At 52.8% G+C, this 21,746-nt stretch overlaps 1 protein-coding gene across 3 annotated transcripts; it reads right to left on the bottom strand.

The window, feature by feature from the left end:
* Positions 1 to 5,801: 5,801 nt before the first annotated feature.
* SLC16A1 (solute carrier family 16 member 1) lies at positions 5,802 to 21,442 on the bottom strand. Of its 3 annotated transcripts, none has more exons than XM_066565134.1 (5): positions 21,405 to 21,442; positions 12,570 to 12,827; positions 9,033 to 9,176; positions 7,708 to 8,568; positions 5,802 to 7,302 (listed from the first exon to the last, which is right to left on the bottom strand). In XM_066565134.1, exons 2-5 carry the CDS (start codon positions 12,784 to 12,786, stop codon positions 7,037 to 7,039), a joined length of 1,488 nt encoding a protein of 495 aa, XP_066421231.1. In that variant the 5' UTR covers positions 12,787 to 12,827; positions 21,405 to 21,442; the 3' UTR covers positions 5,802 to 7,036. The 3 variants fall into 3 exon arrangements, with proteins under 3 accessions (XP_066421231.1, XP_066421232.1, XP_066421233.1); XM_066565135.1 differs by lacking the exon at positions 21,405 to 21,442 and adding an exon at positions 20,952 to 21,029; XM_066565136.1 differs by lacking the exon at positions 21,405 to 21,442 and adding an exon at positions 14,008 to 14,029.
* Positions 21,443 to 21,746: the final 304 nt, after the last annotated feature.

Here is a 21,746-nt window from a genome sequence, read left to right as displayed (position 1 = left end):
GAAAACATAGGAAGCACTGGAGGCCATAAATCCTGTAAATTAAGTAACTCTTTGTGTCAAATGATGGTGGCTGTGTGCTCAGGTCCTTGTGTGGCAGCAGATGGATTTTCTGCCTTGAGGAAGCTTTAATTCTCACCAGTATCAGGGCCAGGCACTTGCCCTCAGCTTCCCAGGAAAGGTTGAGGGACAGCAATGCTGAATCCTGTGGGTTTCCTCCAGGCTTCACAGCTGAAGGTCATTTCAGTGAAATGCTCAGAGTTCCATCTTTAGGAAGTTTAATTCCCCTCCCATGCTTTGCTTTCATTCCTTCTTTCTTGTTTCTCTGAAGTCATAGAGAGCAGCACTTCTTTATTCAACCCTACTGTGCATTCATCCTACTTGTTCTACTTGCACAGAGACATTGTGAGAGTGCTGGTACTTATTTTTCCCACTTTTTCTTGCTTTGGTTAGTTTGGTTTTTTAAAGTTCAAGGCTAAAGAAAGCTGTCGCAGAATAGAATTATAGAATCATAGAATCATCAGTGTTGGAAGAGAACTTTATGATCTTCCAGTCCAACCATCAACCCATCACTGTCACTCTAAGCCCTAAGCCACTAAATCACATCACCCAGTGCCAGATCCAGACACCTGTTAAACACTTCCAGAGATGATGACTCCATGCCCTCCTCGGGCAATCTATTCCAGTGCCCAACCACTTTTACCCATGAAAAAAAATTTAATGTCTAATCTGAATCTCCCCTGTCTTAGTTTAAGGCCTCTTCCTCTGGACCTCTTACTCTACTCTTAGGGTAGAAGAGACCAGCTCCCATGTCACTACAACCTTCTGTGGAGAGTGATAAGGTGCCCCCCAATCCTCCTCTTCTCTAGACAAGGTCCGTTACCTCTACCAACGAACTAGCCAGAGGACCAGCACAGCACGGTGTGTCAGCAGCAAGTGTTTTAGTTTAGCTGTAGGACATGCCTTCTCTTTCCAGCCTGAGAAGAGAAGGCTCCAGGGAGAGCTGAGAGCCCCTTCCAGTGCCTAAAGGGGCACAAAGAGAGCTGGAGAGGGACGTTGGACAAAAGCGTGGAGTGGCAGGACAAGGGGGAATATCCTGGCACTGTCGGAGGGCAGCTGGGTGGGATGCTGGGGCAGAGCTGGGGGGACCGGGCCAGGCTGGGAATGACCCTGGCAATTTTCATCCCTGGGATTTCTCATCCGTGGGAATTCTCATCCCGGGAATTCTGCAAGGCCACAGGGCGCCCTCTGGCGGCCCCGCCGCGCAAGGCCGCAGGGTGCGCCCTTGGCCCCAGCCCCGTAGCCGCGGGCGCCCCTTGAGCACCCACACAGCACGGAGCACCTTTCTGCCCACCCGTGTGGGGATCCCCACACAGCACGGAGCACCTTTCTGCCCACCCGTGTGTGGGGATCCCCACACAGCACGGAGCACCTTTCTGCCCACCCGTGTGGGGATCCCCCACACTGGTGCATGGATGCTATCTTTGACAGCAGTGTGGCCATGGCAGCAGAAAGCTCTTTTTGTGGAACTGTATGCCCCTGTTTCCCCTCTGGCCTCTAGCATTGTGGAGTTGCTTCTCTGCCCACCAGGCCAAAGTCTTCCCCGCTGGGGCAAGCAGGTCAGAGACCCCCTCTATGATTAGCACTCATCAGGGTGCCGAGGTCTGGGATGACAGGCAGGAGATGCTCTGGTGGCTAGAAGCTTAAGAGTCTACATGGACACAGCAGTGTGGGCAACGTGTGGAATGGTGAGGAGGGATGATGGCCACAATGGGCTCCATGCCAGCTCCATATGCCCATGGCAGTGGCAGGAACACCAACAGGATGATGGTTGGGGTGCACAGGAGGCTTGCCCAGAACTGGTGCAATTCTCCCTTGAATACACATGCTTCCAAAAAACCTGGGATGCTCAGGGTGTGCCTGGGCCCATCATGGGGCCGGTGCAGCCTCTTCCTGTCATGCAGTCCAGCTCACAGGACAGACAGGACCAGTCTGCCCACTGTGTGCCTCCAAACAGCTTCTCCTCCTTTAACTCATTGGCCTAGACCACCTCAAGCACTCTATGGGGACACAGTAGCAACATCCCAGCCTTGCCTGGACATCACCACAGAGCCCAGACTGCAGGGCTGTTCCCTAAGGCTGCACCTGAGCAGCACAGGGACGCCAAAATCTCTGCCTGAAGCAGGGCAAAGGTCCTGGGTCCGCCCAGAGCAAAGTGCAGCAGAGTTTGTCCTTGGCAGTGTTTGCAGTGAACACAGCCTGTGCCCCACAGAGCCACCCTGGGCATGTGCTGTGCCCCATCTCCAATGGCATTGGGGCACCCCTCACCCCCTCTGGAACAGCTCCATGACAGTGGGGTATCCTTCACCACCCCCTCCCAGACCGGCTCTATGACAGTTGGGCATTGCTTAACCCCTCACCCTAACACAGCAAAGGGCTCTCATTAACAGAATATAATGTGCACTGAAAATAACTGATGATCATCCTGCAGCCATCGACGCCCTGTCTCCTGTAATTCAGCTTTCCTCCTCTTAAGGGGCTGTTGTTTTTCCCCAGAGCCCAGCCCAGGCAGCAAAGGCTGAGCCATGGCCCTCTCCATCTGCCCATTCCTGTACATCTATCCCTGTTCCATGTCATGCCAGGCTACGGACAGGACTCTCCAACATCAGAGCTAAATCAGGTTGCTCATTGCACAAGGGTGTTCAGTCTGTGCCAGGGCACAAACCTGGACACACCTCTGTCCCAGAAGCAGCCCGAGGTGGAAGAGAGAGGAAGCCTTCCCTGTGGGCCAGGAGCTACTCCTACAGGTTCCTCCCGCTCCTCAGCTGCTGGCAGGGTGGTTTGAGTGATGCTGGAGGAAGCATCTCTGCAGCCATGGCTCATCTCAAAGCCTTTGTGGGAGTCAGGATGGGCACTGCACGGCTGTGGTCGTCCCCATACACCCACCTGCAGCAGGAAGGTGGCAGCTAGCAGCAGCAATGTGGTTGGCACTGATCACCCTGCCATTTCTTGGAAGTGTTCAAAGCCAGGCTGATGGGGCTTGTAGCAACCTGGTCTAGTGAAAAGTGGCCCTGCCCATGTCATGGAGTGGAATGAGATGAGCTTTAAGGTCTCTTCCAACCCAAACCATTCCATGATTCTCTAATTCTCTCTGCCCCTATCCCAGCCAGGGCAGACAGCCACAGCCAGAGGCAGTGCTGGCCATGGGACTGACAGGCCTTTGCCAGCAGCTGCCCACCCTGCTGGGCCCCACCAGCACCTTGGCAGTGGCTGGGAACAGCAGCATTTGTTTGCAGAGCAGCAGCCCAGAGTGCTTGGACAGAGATGCACACTCAGCATAACACAAATCTCCCAAAAAAACTGAATAAAGTCCCTGGGCAGAGCAGGAGCAGGCAGGGACCCAGATCTCCTCCTCATGCTTGTCACATGAATGAGCTCTGCAGCCAGGCTCCCCTCTCCCCAGGAAGGGGATTGTGATACGTTGTGGGGAGGATTAGGCTGTTTCTGTTTCAGGAGGCTGGGAGTGTCTGTTGGTGAAGGGCTGTAGGGCTGCCAGGCCTCTTGCAGAACCACAGGCACCATGACCCCACAGAGTGGGGAAAATGGGCTCAAGGCAGCCTCCCAGCCCAGAACCGCTGTGTTCAGAGGGCTCACAGAGGGAAGAAGGGAAAGGAGGGAGGACAGCTGAGGTCTGCCTGCCTCATCCCACTCCCACCATCAAGAGGCCTGGCTGCCAGCAGCAGTTCCAAGCCAGCAGCTGGAGCACAGCCTGCTCCTCTAGGAGCCCCCAAACCCCCCCCAGCTGCTGCTGAGCAATCCTGGCTGGCAACTTTAGATGTTTGGGAAAACAAACTCCAGGGGAATTAGCTCCCAAGTATTTCCTCAATTCTGCTTGCTATGAAGAGAATTTTATTTTGCTGTCCCTGGAGGAAGGAAGGCAACATGGCCAGGTGCATAAAGGAAACCTGTGGAAGAATGGTGGGAATCTGGCCAGCAATACTCCAACTCCTCCCAACTCCTGGCATGGAGAGCAGGGAAGCACACATGTCCCCATGGATGTACTGTGGTCCTTTGCAAAGGAACCACATCCAGCAGATCTCCATCTCCTCCAGTTAGGCAGCACAGTGGGTTCAGCCTGCAGAGCAGCCCTGGAGCGCAAGGGCTGGTTTGGGCATCCACTGTCCACTCAGCCATCACCATGGGTAAAGCCAGGGCTCCCATTTGCTTTTTGGATCCCTGTGCCTAATTTTAGCTCCTCTTTTACAGGTACATAACACTGAGAGAGGCTCTGGGAGCCCAGGTCATGTACTTCCCAGCACTGTAGATAACTTTGCTTGCAGAAATAACATGACTAAATATAGCTCTGCTGCTCCTGAGAGCTGAACCAAGAGCAGGCACAGGGACAGCCCCTGCCTGGTGGGGGAGGCTGGCCCAGGGCAGAAGCTGTGCCCTGAAGGGGTGCCACACCTGCCATAGCAAGGACTGTGCTCCACCCCCAATCAGGGCACTTAGTTTATAGCCTAATACAGAGCAAGATTCTCCTCCCAGTCCAACCGACATCTTCCTCTCTTACCTGCATTTCCACAGCATTGGATCAGAGGAACAAGTCCCACAGGAGATCCTGGAACGAGGACAGGGCTGACACCCAGCTCCAGAGGGGGCATGGAGGTCACCAGTAGAGAACAACCAGGATTTACTACTGAAGTGTTCCCAGCCAGCCACATCCCAGCAGCAGGAAATTATTTAAACACTTTTTTCCTTAGAAGCAAGGTTGGCTTCCTGCCCTAGCTAAGTGAGCCTCTTCCAGGGGCCCTGGCTACAGGAACACCCATGTCAGCTGTGGACACAGCCCAGACAGGAGCCCCAATGACCACAAGAGGTAGGGACCCGCAGAAAAGAGCTGAGCACATTCTGCATTTCACAGAACAGATGCTCTTCCTAACAGGCATCACCAATGTTCGGTATGGCAGAAGAGCCCAGGCCTTCCTGCAGCTCTGTCTGAATCCCACCAGAGACCACCCCACACACAGAGGGGACCTTGTCTGCAGCTACAAAAACTTGGATAACAGGGCAAGTTTCCCAGGGGTTGGTTATTGTGATGTGAGCCCATCTCTCTGGGGGTCCACCAGACACCCCATCTATAAAAATACAATTACCTGGCTTTACAATATCACAGCTCAGTAATTGTACAACATCCTCTTTTGCAAAATACTCCCCTAGCTTAATAATCTACAGTCTTTAAAAAAACCCCAACAGTTCAGGGTGCTTTATGAGATATTTAGACCAAAAAAAGCAAAATGGGCCTTGCAGACAAGGGAGAGCAAGGAGAGCAGTTGCAATGCAGGGCTTGAAGCTGCCACAGACTCAGAGACCCCAGAACAATTCCCTCAAGATCACCTTCATTTAACCCCTGAATTTAGTTTCAGGCCCATACAGGTGTGGTTCCACTCAGCCTGGAAGGAAACAGCAAGAGAATCTGCACATTATTCAGACTTTTAAGTGCATGTCCCTCCCCCTCACAATCAAGGCAGTTCTCAAGGCTTTTTATAGGTTTCTAAAACTAGAGTGCATGAGGACACTATGCTGCTGCCATCCTACTGCTAAGCAAAGCCTCCTCTTCCAGCTAGAAGGGGGCATCTCACCCTCTCAGTATGTGTCCAGCTTCCACAGGGTGCTGGAACAGCAAGTGTAGAGTCAGGCCCCACCACAGCCCCACTCACCCTATCCTCAAAACTGACCCTAAATCCATGTGATCTGGCACACAGAAATCTCACTTCTAAGAAAGAAGTTCGACATTTGATGGGTAAATTGTAAAAAAACAAGTTTATTTGAAAAAACTCAAGCCTCTTAACATGAATTCTGATCAACATTACTAGAACTTGAGAGCCATTAACCTGCTCCACGTACGTTGAGATATTTTCCAACACTAAAAAATAAAAAATAAATACGTACAAATTCTTTCCTCCCCCTTACATGTCCTAGATGTGAGAGGTTCAGCATCCACCGCCTTAAGATCTCAGTTGAACAGAAGCAAGTAAAAGAGGTTTCTCTAACAGATAAAAGAGCAAAAGCAGAAAAAGTCTCAGGGATGTACCATCTCCACTCACCTTACCACTCTGCCCAAGGTCAGGCACCCAAGACACTTGGCTGGATGGGATGCTCTGGTGGAAGCCCACCTCATGGGCAGGATGGGCCAGCACAGCCAACAGCAGTGTGAATGCCAGCAGCACAACCTGAGCCCATTTCACATCACCCAGCACTGGGCTGAGAAGAGGCACTATTGAGGCAGAGTGGGGAGGCAGGGGGGACTCCAACAGTCCCCAAGGAAGGCTTGGGCAAGCAGGGCTGCCACAGCCCTGGAGTGGGTGACACTGCCCAACAAGAACCCCAGCCATCTTTCTTCAACCTGAATATCCCATGAGAGAACAGCTACAAAAACAGGGATTTTAAAGAACTACAGTAGCTAAAGTGTTTTCAAAACATACCTAAAGACCACCTAAAGAGCCAGGAGGCACTGGGCACGGGGGTTAAGGAGCACCTTGCCCCATGCCTGCATCTCCCCTGCAGAGGATCTGCAGTAAGAAGCGTGTGAAGCAGTATTCATCCAGGGCCGGCCCTGAAGCCCATTGTGCTTCAACAAATCCAGTATCCTGCTTTTTATGGCTTTTTAACAAGAAAACTCCCCGAAACACACACATATCCCCCCAACCCCAAGCAGAATACAGAGCTAAAGCACAGTTTAGAGTTAAGGCTCGTTCAGATTCAGCTAGATATGGAGACTGTAAGGCACATATTAGTACATTCATGTTACTGTTAAAAAGCCAGACTATAAAAGCCCCCTGCCCCTGGACACACGAGGATACTGCATGTGTAGTCCTGTTACCTTTAACACAGATGGAAAGACAATTCAGAGCCTGTTTAAAAATGAACACCCGGTTTAAACACTTCTTACAGCCCCCCAGCGCCAGCGGAGCTCTGCCCTGGCCACCACACCAGGGCAGCAGCGCTTCCCCGACACTCCGGGATTAAGACCGGTCCCTCACATGCGGCTCTCCTCCTCTTTGACACCACCCTCCATATTCTTCTGAGGTGAGGGGGCTACATCATTTTTTGCCTCTTTCTTCTTCCCAGCCTCATCAATGTTGGTCTCGTCCTCCTTTCCTTCCTTCTTCGCTTTCTCCTCCTTGGCCACCAGGCGATAGTTGATGCCCATCCCGATGAAGAGGTAGATCCCAGAGATGATCAGGACAACCCCACAGGCCCAGTATGTGTACTTGTAGTCACCATATATGTCATTGAGTTTCCCTAAAAGACAAGAGTATACAGTTCAGCAAGAAGCCCCCAAAGCAGCTCCAGGTCATGGAGATATTCCCAAGAGCAGCCCAAGCCCATCACCCTCACATTCAGACAAGGACCTGTCCCACATTCCTTTATTCCCTGCTCCCCTACCCTGTGCCACGGGTTCGGATCCCACTTCCTTGGCCATTCCTCAGTGGTCTACAGACTGCTGCCCCAGTGCCATGGGCTGCCCATGGCTCAAGGGAACCCACCACCACTCAGCAAGTCCAGGCAGGACAGCCAGAGTCAAAGAACCATAGAATCATTAAGGTTGGGAAAGACCTTTAAGATCATCAAGTTCAATCACCAACCCAGCACCACCCCACTAAAACCATGCCCTCAAGTGAGTTCTCCAGGCACAGCACACCCTACCTAACATAGGGGGTCCCAGAAGAACAGGGCAGCACTCCACGATGGTCACCAGGCCAACAGCACTAGAGAACCGCTGAGCTCCCACCAGGTCCATCAGGGTCTCAAAGAGAATCGAGCTCAGCCAGCCAAAGGCATAGCCAAAGAAGCCAGCATAAATGCAGAAGCCAGCATAGCTGGTGGACATGGGGAGCAAGAGGTGGCAAACACCATTGTAAATAATAGAAATGGCAAAGAAATATTGGATGCGGGGTCTGACCCACTTGGTGTTTGCCACCAGTCCCATGGAAGGTCTGGCAAACATGTCCACGAACGCCAGTATGGAGAGCAGAAAGGCTGCAGAGTCACTAGGAATCTTCTTGCTCTTTGCATAATTGCTGAGGAAGACCAAGGGAGCAAACAACCCGAAGAACATGATTACATTGCCTGACAGATAGAGCAGGAAGCCCCTGTGTGTGAATAGAGACAGGTCCAAGAATTTGTTGATTGTCTGGAAGACTGAGCGCTTCTCTTTCTTGGCCTTTCCATCAATGAGGTCCGTGCTGGTGTCACCATCATCCTTTTTCCCCGCTTTCCCAGCCTCCTGCTGCACTTCCTTATTGGTCTCTTTCTTCTGATCTGGCTTGGGACCTATAGGCCGCATCAGGGATCCAGCCACGCAGCAGTTCAGCAGGAGGCCACCCAGGATGAGGAAGCTGCCACGCCAGCCAAATATGCCAAAGAAGAGCTGGTTGATGGGTGCCAGGGTAGAGAGGAAGACAGGGCTGCCTGCCATTGCCAGCCCATTGGCCAGTGGACGCTTCTTAAAGAAGTACTTGCCAATCATGGTTAAGGCAGGGTTCAGGTTGAAGGCAAGTCCAAGACCTGCAGGAGAGAGATAAGGGGCTCAAGTCTTGGATGCCTCCAGCAGCACTGGCAGAAGGGCTAGTAATACAAGTGGGGTTTCAATTCTGGGGAGTTCACAGCTCCATTTCCAACTTAGAATCATGGAATCATTTAGGTTAGAAAAGTCCTCTAAAATAATGGAGTCCAACCATTGCCCCAGCACTGCCAGGTCCCCATTAACCCATGCCCCAAGTGTGACATCCACATGCTTTTTGAACACTTCCAGGGATGGTGATTCCCACCAGTGTCCCAGACAGTCCATTCCAACAACTGACTCACCCACTTCCCAGCTGGCATGAGCAGGAGTCAGCCCCTGCTGCCAGCTAAAGAGGCACCCAGGCAGTGACAAGAAACAGAGTTCATGCAAATTCAGACATCAACTAATAATTATCGGGTTGAAGTTGCTCCTTTCACTGCCCCACTAGGGCAGAGCTATCACTTACCCCCTATGACCCCAACACAGAAGTAGAGCTCCTCCACCGTGTTGCAGAAGGAGGCTGCGATCAGCCCACAGCCGGAAAGGCAGCCGCCTACAATCATGATGGGCCGGCTGCCATATTTGTTCACCAGGATGCTGCTGATGGGACCTGGGCAAACAAAGGAGATGCACCAGAGAGGAGTTATCTTTGCATGAGAGACCAAACACACACACAAGCACACTGCAGCTTTACTGCCAGAGGATTCCAGCTTTCACACAGCATTGTCTCTCCCAGGGAGGGAACTGGGGTAAGGGGAAAGGACAGAAGGTTCAGAGGCAGCTGGAGACAAGAGAATCACAAAATGGTTTGGGTTGGAAGGGACCTTAAAGATCATCTTGTTCCAGCTCCTTGCCATGGGCAGGGACACTTTCTACTAGAACAGGTTGCTGCAATCCAACCCAGTCTTGGCCATTTCCAGGGATGGAGAAGACACAGCTTTTCTAGGCTTCTCTGTGCCAAGGCCTCATCATCCTCACGGAAGAATTTCTTCCTAAATATCTAATCTAAACCAACCATAAGAGAGAGAGAATTGTTGAAGCACAGAAAGCTTTTACTTCTCTGAGAAAGTTGCCTTCTGTGGGCTGAAACAGGAGCTTCCCGGCCACCAGCTGCCCCCAGAGACAGGGCTTTGGAACAGGCCGAAGCCACCTGCCTCATGCTGCACTGGGGGCTCTGCCCTACTTGCGGCCACCCACCCACCATGGGCTGGGGTCTCAGCCCCAAAGCAACTGCACATCTCCTGCCAGAGGTTTCTGATAAAGACCAGATGAAGCTGTGAGGAAACACCTTCTCTGGGTGCAGGTGAAGCTCCTCAGGCTTGGGGAGAAGCAGCAGTGCCTCAGGAGAAGGGGTGCTTCTGTTTTCACTGCTACCCCTAATGCAGACAGGGGCCAATTGCCCTTTTAAGTGCTTCAGTATCAGGCGCTTTAATCCAAAGCAAACAGTGATTAGAGACTGCCAAGCATGCTCTACAGACACTAAAATGTATTTAAATACACTGAATGAACATCCATTGAATATTAACAGACCTTGCTTTGCCATTAACAGACAGAGAGGTTGTCAACATGTTATTCATGGGTCCTCAGATGGTACTTGACCTTTTTGCCCAGTTTAAACAAAGCCTGGAGCAGGTTACAGAAGCCTTGGTGCTGCAGAGTCTGCTCCCAGCCCCACAGCATTCTGCTCTCTGCTACCAGAAGCTCCAATGCAATGCCACCAGGGATGGGCCATGGCTCTGGTCCTGTGAGAGGTGGCAGCAGCAGCACCTGGGAGCTGCCACATTACAAGGTGCACAGAGCACTCAGCACTTTGCAAAACCTGAACCTTGAACTCAGCAAATGTGATGCCCCTGAAGAGTCTAAATGCAGCCACAGCCTTTCTTCCGGGAAGTCCACCTGAAAATAGCAGGCTCCAAAGGGCAATCAGCAGGAAGCCACACAGCTGGGCAGTGCCAGGTACTCTAGGGGCAATTCTCCTCATCCCCCCCTTTTCTAAAGGAAAACAACACCCATACCTGTTTTCTAGATTCACTGGAAGTGTTTTTGACTAAACATTACCCGATCTAACTTGATTGCTCAAGCTGCCAAAAACATGTAAATAATGGAATCTAATCCCAACATGGGGCTGACAAAGGAGCATTTGACACCATGACATCCATGCATCCTGATGATGACTGCACAGGGCAGCTGTAGGGAAATATGCTGCTTCCTCACACCCAGCCCTACCAGGACAGAAGCTGCCCCAGCTCTGTGAGATTCTACTACTCCAGAAGATGAACTACTTTTTCAGCCTCCAAGCAGGCAGGTGTCCTAGGAGACAGGGAAAACAGGATGCACACTGGAACTGCTCCAGTGCAATTCAGACTCTGTAAAGGGTCTGGTTTCAGGCAGGAATGAATGGGGCAGCAGCAATTCCAGTGCTTCAGCAGCTGGGGGATGAATAAAAAGTTCTGAGATGGAAGTGATCCTCAAGAATAGAGTCCAACTCCTGGCTCTTCAAAGGACAACCCCAACAATCCCACATTCTGCTTGAGAGTATTGTCCAAAATGCTCCTTGAGCTCTGGCAGCCTTGGGGCTGTGGCCACTGTTCTGGGAAGCCTGTTCAGTACTTGACCACCTTCTGGAGGAAAAATGCACCCAGGTAGATCTGGGGTACTTCCAGCATCCCTGCCACCAGCCACCATATGGCCAAGCAGACCAAGACCAGCAGCTGCCAGAATTTAATGGCTACAGCTCAGTGAAAGCAGGAGGGACAGAATCACCATGGAGGGAGGGGGACATTGGGACAACCACTACTCCAGTACTGGAGGAGGGAGTTCTTACCCCTGCTGCCAGGCAGCTCCAGACAGTGCCCCCAGAAGAACCAGCTCTGAGCTATTGGGAGAGGAGGAATGGCCCAGATTGGGTCTCATTAAGGCAGTTACATGGTTTACAAGCTTGTTACAACATTGGAGCAGGGAAATGTGCTGGTCGCTTCGCTAGCTGAGCGAGGACAAAGCAGAGCCTGTTCCCTGCAAAGGAAAAGCCTCGTGCTCAGCCGGGAGCTGACGTCAGGTCCTTTGGATGCACAAATCCAACAAGGCTGCAGGCAACCTGCCAGCTGGGGACTGGCAGCAGGGAGAAGCTCCCATTTGCCTCTGAAGTGGCCACAACAGCAGGCTCACAGTGTTTCTTTCAGCCCAGCACAAGACTGTGTTTGCAGGCACATACAAGACCCCAGGGTCCGGAGACCAGGAACACTCTGCATGCTGTTCACCCACTAAAAACATGCATAAAGCACCCAGCTTGAGAGTTAAAAGCCTTCAAAAGGCAGCTTCTGAAGGACAGGGGAGGGAGTGGAGCTGTTTTGGTTTAGGTGGGTTTGCCTTATTCTGTTCATGTCTCTGTACTTCCAGTGCACACTACCATTCTCAAACAGCACAAGCTGCCTACAGCACTGCTTGGCACCAGCAAGCAGTAACATGTGGCACAAGGTTTCAGTGCACTCCAAGCACAACTGAGCTGACAAGAAACTGAGGACAGATGCCTACATACACCCACTATTCCCTGAATTGGAAAAAAAAATTTAAAAAAAAAAAAAAAATCAATGTCTTATCTGAAAGTGCCCCTAAGAGCAGAGTAGCCACATTGCCACATGTAGCAGAGCAGCTCCCTGGCCTTCAGGAGGATGCTGGGAGTAGACACAGCATCTGCAACTCACTGTAACAAGGACAAGGGCAGAATTACACAAGTCATAATTCCCCGGAAAGATTTTACAGCTTTGCAGAGGACAGATTAACCCGGTTTTTGCACTCTGGGCATTAAATGGAACTTTCTGAGCAGCCTCCTTTACGAAAACTCATGAAGGGAGGTTTTGCTCTCAGATAAGGAGAGAATTCAAAGTGTTAGCAAAATTTTGGTTGTTGTCACCACAGCCGGGTGGGAATCACCAGTCCCAGCAGAAGAGTAGCATCTTGTGCTGTAATGCAGGAGCACAAGCACCACTGCCTCCACCCCACTTACCTCCTGCATACATAACAGCCAGCATGATGGAGGAGATCCAGGACACTTTGCTGCTGGAGGCATTGAAGATGACCTCAATCTCTTTGAAGAACACTGTGATAGATTTGGGGAAGGCATAGGAAAAACCAATGGAAATGAAGGCTCCGACGACCACAGCCCATCCCCATCCTCCTTCAGGAGGAGTGTATCCTTCAGGGCCTCCAATGGCCGGTGGCATCTTGAATCAAGTCGGCGATGATTCAGCTGGGGATCAAAGATCTGCAAAGGACAAAACATTGCCTCAGCTGAAAGCAGAATCTCTCTCTGCTCCTGGCACACAACTGCATGGCTCAAGCTCTGTTTGCAAGGCTGGCATAGCACCAGTGCCCCCACCACCATGAGGAAAGTTGATCCGTGAGGTGAGATCACCCCAGGATCACCAGCACAGTGGGCCACTCCAAAGCACATGCTCAGATTGCAGCTGGCCTTTAAGAGCCCAGTCAGCACACATTTTTAAGTGACGAATTTAAGACATGACATCCCGACCTAAGCTGGAAAGGGCAGGTAGTGTCTGTGACAGCAGCCAGGACTCATCTGCACAGGCAGAGCTCCCAAAGCATCTGGGTTGCTGGAGTGCAACCCCAGCACTGCAAAATCCCAGGAAGCCCCAGGCCACCTAGAGCTGGAGCTGCACACCAAGGATATTAAATGCAGATATACTGAGGGGGAGTAAGTCCCCATGCACGAGCGAAACAGGACACCCCTATTTCTGCTGAAAAAGGGCAGTTGGGTGTCACAGCACACCCACCATCCCCAAAGGTCAGTGGCTATGGCTAAACTTAGCCTGAGTGGTGACCAAGGAAGGCTCCCATATGCCACCAGAGAAGGCAGAGGTGGATCCATACTGAGAAGTCCCAGCAGAGCCTGGTTCCCCTGCAGTTTGGCCCTGGCAGGGCACTTCCAGACCCAGCTGCATCCAAACCCTCCTCCTTGATCAAAAAGGCTATGGCAGGTTTCACAAAGCACCCAAGTATAAAAACAATTAACTTAAAAAGTTCAAAACTAGAAATTACTAGAAAACAAAATAAACAGGAAGATGCCATTCAGGCTTGCTGAGGTGTGGAATCCCCTCAGAGAGGCTGACTGGGAGCAATCCAGAGGCCATCAAGGTCAGGCTGTTCATGCATGGGCCCACACAGCAGCAGAACCAGATCACACTCCAGAGCCGCTGTTACTCCAAATGAAGGCTGGTACAGGCAGCTGAGAGCAGCACAAGGCATCACAGCAAGGAACTGTAGCAAGGGCAGCTGCTCACAAACAAGAGTCACAACATGCAAAGCCACAGAAACCACTACCAGCCCCAGAACTCCTGTGCACCCACAGGGACTTCAGAAGGCATTTTCTGATGGACTGCAGCCCTCCCCAGCCTCACAGCCAGAAGTACCCCCACCTCACTCACCCATATTAAGCACCACCAGCCAAGGGGACAGCATTAGGCTCCTTCACCAGAGCCCACCCCACACACCACAGCTCTCTGCTGCTCAAGTTTGCACTCAAGGGCAAAAGCTACCTTCAAGCAGGAGAGTCTTTTCCAGAGCTCCTGAGGTCATGCCAGGCAGAGTGACAACTTCAAAGCAGTGTGGTGCTGGCTCAGAGAGGTGCAGCCTCCTATTTATAGCCTGCATCCGCCCCAGCTCACAGCGATTACCATCTCATCCATGGCTGCTGACATGCCAGCGTTTACCTGGCACATCCCTATAGCACACACTACAGGACTACGGGCTCCTGCCTTTTCATTCACTCTGTGTCACTTGGTGCACATCCAAGGCTGGGATCCCAGCTTCCTGGTCAAAGCACAGCTGGTGATCCAGAGTCATGGGGAGATCCTGCTCCTTCCTACCTGGCACTGGAGGTACTGGCAGCAGTTATCTGATACAGCACCAGGTTTGCCAGAGCCACTTGACACCTGGCTGCAGTGATGCCCCAGACCCACACAAGGCGAGAGAAAGAAAAGCACAGGAGGTTGGATTCTGTAAGCTGCTAAGACTAGTTTAGTGTGACCCAGACAATGATTTTTCACTGGCAGGGTATTTTCCTGCATCCTGGCCAGCGCAACACATGACCATCACGAGCAGCTCCAAGCCACCCGCCACTCCAACAAAGGAATCATTGACAAGACGCTGCCCCTGGCACGTCCACAGCTGAACTATGCCCAGGAGCCAGAGCCTGTTTCCTCTGATTTCCTCTCTGGGACTCAACGGATGAGCCGCATCTCCAGTGTCTGGCTGCAGGCAGATCCCTGGGCCAACACACACCTGTGGGCACCTACGTGGGACCACCGAGGGAGCAGCCAGGCTTCACAGAGACTCCCAATGCAGTCTGGTCTCTTGGAACACAGAGCAGCCCACCCACCCACCATGAGCACTGGGAATTGCTGAACATGCCCTCCCCACACAAGCTGCACACTGGAGCTTCCGCCACCTCTTGCTTTGAGTCACACTGAGCTTTCACAGCCTTCAGTGAACCCTAAAGCATCATCCAACCACAATGATTTATCCAAAACATTTTTGAAAGCTGAAACTACCAGGTGTTGGCTATAAAAGCTCCCAGCAAGGAATATAATCTACTTGTGAGCACTAATTAAAACTACAGGCAATAAAAGCCATCCAAGGCAAAGGCTGAGGAGGTTTTGATGAGGTGTTGGGGATTTTTCCCTTTTGTTCCTGAGACATATACACTGGTTTAATTCTTTCACTGCTCCCAAGGAGCTCAACTGCTCCAAAATGACTGTGGCTTGGTTAATTTATTTTTTCTTCCCCTACAAGCAACATTTCTCCTCCTGAGGTGGCATCTCTCTGTAAAAAGAAAAGGCTTCTGGCAGGTTAGACATGACCTCTCTTGCATGGCTGAGGCACAATGAAAAACCTTGAGCTGAACAAGGTTTTGAGACCAAAGATTCCCAAAGTCTGACGCCAGAGAATTTACACAATGAGTTCTGCATGCCACAACACTCTTCCCTGACTCACTGAAAATCCTTAATAAGAAAGACCAGTTTTAGAAAGCTCATGATTCAACTGCATTAGGCTTCTTGACGATTTACTCCTTGCCCCCACACAGAACTAGGTTCAAACAAGTGAGGAAAAAAAATAAAGCACATGTAAGGCAGCCAGCCCAACTGGAAAGATTCCCTCCCTTTTGCAAAAAGGGAAATTAAAAAAAAACAAAAACAACCAGAACACATAGTTATGACATTTTCAGCTGTTTTGGAAGAGTTGCAACATGTAAGATGTGATTAGAAATCAAATTCACAGCTGCCAGGCAACCAGCTACAGTTCAACCGATTAGGAAATAAAATAACCATATTTGCAGTAATTAAGACTGATGAGACCAAGTAATGACTGAGTATCACAACTGCTCCCCTATAAAAGTCCTGACTAATCTGCAGGAATGGGTAGCCTACAGCCACCCTCCTCTGCACAGCAAGAGTGAGAGCAGGAATTGAGACAATGAGGATGGTATCACCCCAAAACAGATCCCTCAGAAGACTAAATCCCTGCCATCTCCTAGGTCCCACCCACAAGCAGTTATCCTTTCTCCAAAGGGGCCTGGAACAGCATGATTTCAAGACTTTTAGTTATATAATGCAGTAAATTGCCGTGCTTTTGAAAGCTCAGATTGGCAAGACTCCAGCACAGAAAGACAGAGGCTCACATTTATAGAGCACTGCAAATGCCCCAAAGTATTTCTGGGGCAAAGCCTTTATTGAAGTGGTTCACATCACTTCTTTTTGGGGTCAAAGGAAGAGGGCCATTCCCCCATCCAAGCAAAGACCCTGCCCAGGCACAACACACCTCTGCCTCTACTCACACATCCCTCCAGCTCAAGGCTTCCCTACAGTGGTTATACACTCAGTGGCACCTGCTGCCCTTTGAGCTCACAAAGCCTTTCCCCTGGAGCAGGGCTCTCTGAGTACCTGGGAACTGGAGCAGGGCAGGCAGGGAGCCTGAACTCTTGCTCCATGGAGCAGAACAAGCTGAGAGACCCATATATTTCTCCCACAACCCACCATCAGCCGAGTGCCACACAGATTCGTGCTGCAGCCAGCGGAGGTTCATCTGGTATCTTTGCAGGTGTGAAATCCACAGTGGCTCATCCCAGCCCTGCTGTCTTTGCTTCCTGCTTTCTGTTCCTCCTGTGCTCCCCCAGCTTGAGATGGACATAGCATTGTCCAGAGAAGGATCTCCACATCAAAAAGATGCCCAGGGATGTCCCAGCTATCCAACAGCCATCTGGGCACCTGGTGCCCTTGTAAGCTGGACCCAGCCTTTGGGCTAGAAATGCCATCAGTGAAACACCTAGGCCAGGAAGGATGGGCACAAAGCTGCCCCTTGCTAGCAGCAGAGTTTGCACTGCCTGAGGGAGCTCTTCCCTCAAGCCGCCAGCAGAAAGGGGGATGCTGTTCCCCAGGAGCTCATTCCCATCAGCCAAGCCCTAAGAATTAGCCACATCCAGCTCCTCAAAGCCCAGCTCACCACAAGAAGCTCAGCACAGGGCCATAAACATCCGTGGGACATTTGCCCAACATGGGGAGCTGGCAGACCCCCAGAATCTCTCCTTCTGATCCCTAAAACTAAACTGAGATCTCCTGCTGGGGAAATGAAGGGGCTGGCAATCACCAGCTGTTCACAGCCTATAACACTCTATACCTTCAAATTTGGCCTTTTTCTGGCCTGAAGTGAGACGAAATAGAGATTGTCAGGAGACACCACTTTCACCAGTTAAGTGGGTTTAGAGCATTATGCACCGAGCTTTAATTCCAGCAGGCACCCACAGGCAGGGTTTAACCTGGCAGCACATGGCCTACGTGACTCCCCAGCGCTTCCAAGGGCTCTGCACCAGGACAATAGTCAATTGAGGCCCTGCTCAGCCCCAGCCTTTGCTGCTGGGGTGAGCCAAGGTCAGCAGCACAGGCAGGGCTCACTCAAGGCCGGCAGCCCGCACAGGCAAGCTCAAGGTTTTGGCCAGGAGCAGCCCAGCCCACTCAGTGCCTCTTCCCACCAGAAATGGCCAACACACTCCCAGACATGCCCTGGTCTGCCGGCCCGGTGAGCCAGCACCAGCACGCAGACAGACAGACAGACGCCATGGGGCACAGCATTGGCAGCCACCCTCCTCCAGCTCCCCCACTGGCAGCACAAGCCTCAGCCCGCAGAGGCACAGATCATCCTGCTCATCCCACCGGGCACAGCCACGGTCTTTCCCTGGACACTCACAATTACTCTCTGGTGGACACAGCTCCTCAGCCCCCAAAACGCTCCCAGCATGGCACAGGGCAAGAGAGGCTGCAAGCTGCCCTGCAAAGTGAGGTGTTGGGATAGTTTGTTGGCAGCTTTGAGGGAAGCCAACCAACCAGAGAGATGAGCAGCTATTTGTGTCCACCAGAGAAGCTCCTGTCTGGGGCTGCTGTGCCTGGTTGTTAGCATCACCAATGCTCAGTAAGGATCAACCATCTTACTGGTGTGAGCAAGCATGAAGTCAAGCTTAAGCAAGATACCAACAAGCCCAAGGGAGAAAGCCTGGCTTATTTCTACACCAGAGCCTGGCTGTGGTCATGGCTGGTTTGCAGACCAGTTAAAGGAATTTTATGTGAAGCAAGCAGCTCTTGCATGTAGTCTGGGCTCACATCAGCTTTAGCACCCAGCACAGCACCCAGAGTCCCCCCCATCCCTAGGGAAAGGGATTCTCATGGCACCAGCTTCCAGCCAAACCCCTGTCTCAGGTGGGGACAGGAGGTGCTCAAGCCCCTGCACAGGGTTTCCCAGTCACACCCTGAGCACAAGCTGTGCTCTGCCAGGACACCAAGTTGATCCTCCCTGCACTAGCGGTGCTCAGGAATGCTCCCAGGACACCCTGTGCCCTCACAGAAATCCTCAGAATGAGAAAAATGTAGTATGGACTAGCATTGGCATTCTTTCATTAGAGACCCACAATGCCAGCCAGAGACAGCTCCGGGTGTCTTGGCAAAGCAGGGGGCTGCAAAATCACAAAAAGTCACAGCGGTTACCATCAAACGGAACTGGCTGTCCCTTCCCTATGAGCAGGAGTCTGAATTTTGATCCCAGCCACTGCCACATTATTGCTACCTTCAAGCCCTCAAACCACAGATGAGTAAGCATCAGGATGGAGGTGGGATATGCACACCAAGGACTCAAAAACACAAGGGTGGAGGTGGGAGAAGAGGTCACACCAAGGACCCAGCAGTACATGGATGGAAGTGGGATGGACACTCGCACCAAGAACCCAGCCCTCAAACCAGGACCAAGGCAGCACTGGGATGGAGGCAGGAGAGGAGGTCACACCGAGGGCCCAGTAGCACTCCCGTGGTTGTGGTTCCAGTAATTAACTACAGCCCCACGTGGATTTTCCTTAGCTACAGAACTACTCTGCAGCGGCTCTAAGGACACAGTGAGTCATACCGATACCACCAGTGAGAGGCTCCTACTTTCTTAAGAGCCTGTTATAGGCTTATTCCAGAGGAGGAAATGGGAAATGCCATAAAAGTGCAACAGTAGATTTGAACTACAGGGCCCTAATGAGATGCACCTCCCAAGCCTACGTGCAGCTTTTCAACTCCTCATAAAGGAGATATAAAATGACAGCGTGAAAATCACTGGGTATTTTCCACCTTAGCTGCCAGATAAATCAGGCCAACTGGGCCAAATAGGAGCCAAGAGAAAACACACGCGACCATTCACACCTTTTCCAGGTAACACCTCCTGAAAGGGAACAATGTTTCACACCTTCCCAAGGAGCTAGGACAGCCACAGGCACCCCCACAGAGAGATTTGACATACACTAGCAGAACTTGTTTGTAATTGGGAGGTCCTTCACCCCTGCGGTTCATCTAAGACCAAGGAAGTTCCTCCCCAACAAAGGCACTATCGGGAGCTTGGGGGAGTTTCTTTACACCCAGCACACTCCTGCTCCCTGCCCTGGCCCATTTCTCAGCGCTGCTCCTATCCTTCCAGACACAGCCAAGGCAACCTCAGCGCAAAGATACCCAGGAGAATCCAACAGCACTAAATGACCTCACTTAGCATGAAAATGGGATGCCTGTACATCACAAAAAGACTTAAGGCTCACAGAAAGGCACAAAACCAGAATCATTATACCTGCTTCCTTGTGATGCAACTAAGGAAACCCACCTTTTTCCTAAGAAAAAAATTGAAGCTGGAGAACATGAGTAACCATTGTGCAAAAGGTCCACACTTAAGGGGCAGGGTGTGAGCACTCAGGCCATTTACTGTTTCAGGACACAAATCCCACTTCTCCTGCCGAAGATACAATTCACAATTTCCTTATGATCCTCCTGTTCACACTCATCCCCTTTGTCTGAGTCAACTTTCAAACCCTCTGGCATTGTTCACCTTCATGATGCATTTGTGCACCCTTCAGCTGCAGGACTCCTGCCCGACCTGCAATACCCACCCTGGGTGAAGCATTCCAGCAGCATATCTGGAGCCCAGTCCCGCTAAGCCTGAGCATCTCACCCTGGGGCCAGCAAACACCTGCCAGAGGCCACCAGGCTTCAACCAGAGCAGACCGCAGGACCAGAGCCGGTCGGTCTTGGCTCTAGGAGTGTTCTGACAGCCCCTTGCTACCCAGCGAGTGTAAGCTACCACCAGCCACCACTGAGCTCTAGCAGCCCCAGCTTTCTGCTGCTGGTCATCGCAACGCCTCGCCAGCTAACCGATTCGCACACCAGAGGGTGGATGCTCGCCTCAAACACTTATGGGGCGAACATGACCTTACTACTACCTCCTCCCTGAGCAAGGCAGAAACAAGCGCTAAAGGGACCTTTCCTGGAGCCGGAGCACGGTTCCGCAGTCTATCCTGCACAGCCAGCAGGGGATCACGGTGCTGAATGCCTAGGGTGACTCACCCACCTGAGCAGCCTCGAATGCCCAAGGTCCAGCTCTGAGCACCTGCCAAGAGGAGTCACCTGAAGGCCGGTATGAGCGGCATCGCGATGCAGAGCTCACCCAGATGCTGCTGAGCTCACCCTGAAGGCTGCAGGAGTGCTCCCATGGCGACGATGGGTACCCCTCTGCACCCCAATACCGCAGACCCACTCCCAGGACAAGGCTCCCACGCAGCTTCCAGGCCCTCCCTGCCTTTATCAAGAGCCAAACACACACAGTGATCACCTCCTTCCTGCCCCCCGGAGTTTATCGAGCACCCTCAAATGGCGCGGAGATTCCCCCACGCGGCCCCACAAATACGCTGGGGGAGCGTCCTGAGGGGCCGGGCAGGGGAAACGAGGAGCTCCCCAAGACAGGGACCCCCCACCTCGGGGCAACGGGGCTACCCGTGCCCCTCGAGGCCATCATCATCCATCCTCACCGTTCGCCGGGAGAAGGAGGCCGGGGACACCACCACCCCGGGGCGCTACTGCCGGTAAGAGAGGAACGAGGGCGCTCGGGGCAGGGTACTGAGGGATCCTCACCACGCGGCCACAGCAGAGCGGGAACAAAACATGGCTCCCCCCTCAGTCCGGGGGCGGGGGAGACCAGAGCGGCGGTTCCAACACAGCCACAAACGCCGGTGTGGAACCAACCGGCCACCGAACGGACGGGCTGCGCGACCGGCCACAAGGGCGACCCCCCGCTCCAAGAACGGCCCAGGACCATCACCGGCTCCAGGACCTCACAGCCGGGCCGGCAGCTGCGGCCCCAGGGAGCGCGGAGCTGCCAGAGTGCGTGGGGCTCCCATAGCCAGGGCCTGACGCCGACCCCCACCTCGCTCGCCCCCTCGCTCGCCCGTCCCGTCGCGCCACGTGGGCCGCCCGCGCCCTACCTGCGGGTGCCGCCGCCGCCGAGTGCTGCCGCCCCCGCCCCCGCCGCTATAAGGGCGGAGAGGCGCGGGGGGCGGGAGCGGGGCGTGCCCGGCCACGCTCCGCCTCCCGCGCGCCACGTGCGCCTCTCGGGCCCCCCCGACCCCTGCCCGCCCTCGCGAGCCCCGGGGGCCCCGCGAGCCGGGCCGTGCGCCACAGCACGTACTGCCCCGGCACGGGCCGGCCCGCCACGGGCCGCCACGGCACATACTACCCCGGTACGGGCTGCCACGGCCCCACGGGCCGCCACAACACCGACCGCCACGGCCCCACGGGCCCCCGGTGGTGCCGGATAGGGCTTTGGG

This window comes from Molothrus aeneus, chromosome 24, assembly GCF_037042795.1.
Source record: "Molothrus aeneus isolate 106 chromosome 24, BPBGC_Maene_1.0, whole genome shotgun sequence".
In the NCBI taxonomy this organism is placed as follows: domain Eukaryota; kingdom Metazoa; phylum Chordata; class Aves; order Passeriformes; family Icteridae; genus Molothrus; species Molothrus aeneus.
This window is presented reverse-complemented; position numbering and strand designations above follow the sequence as displayed.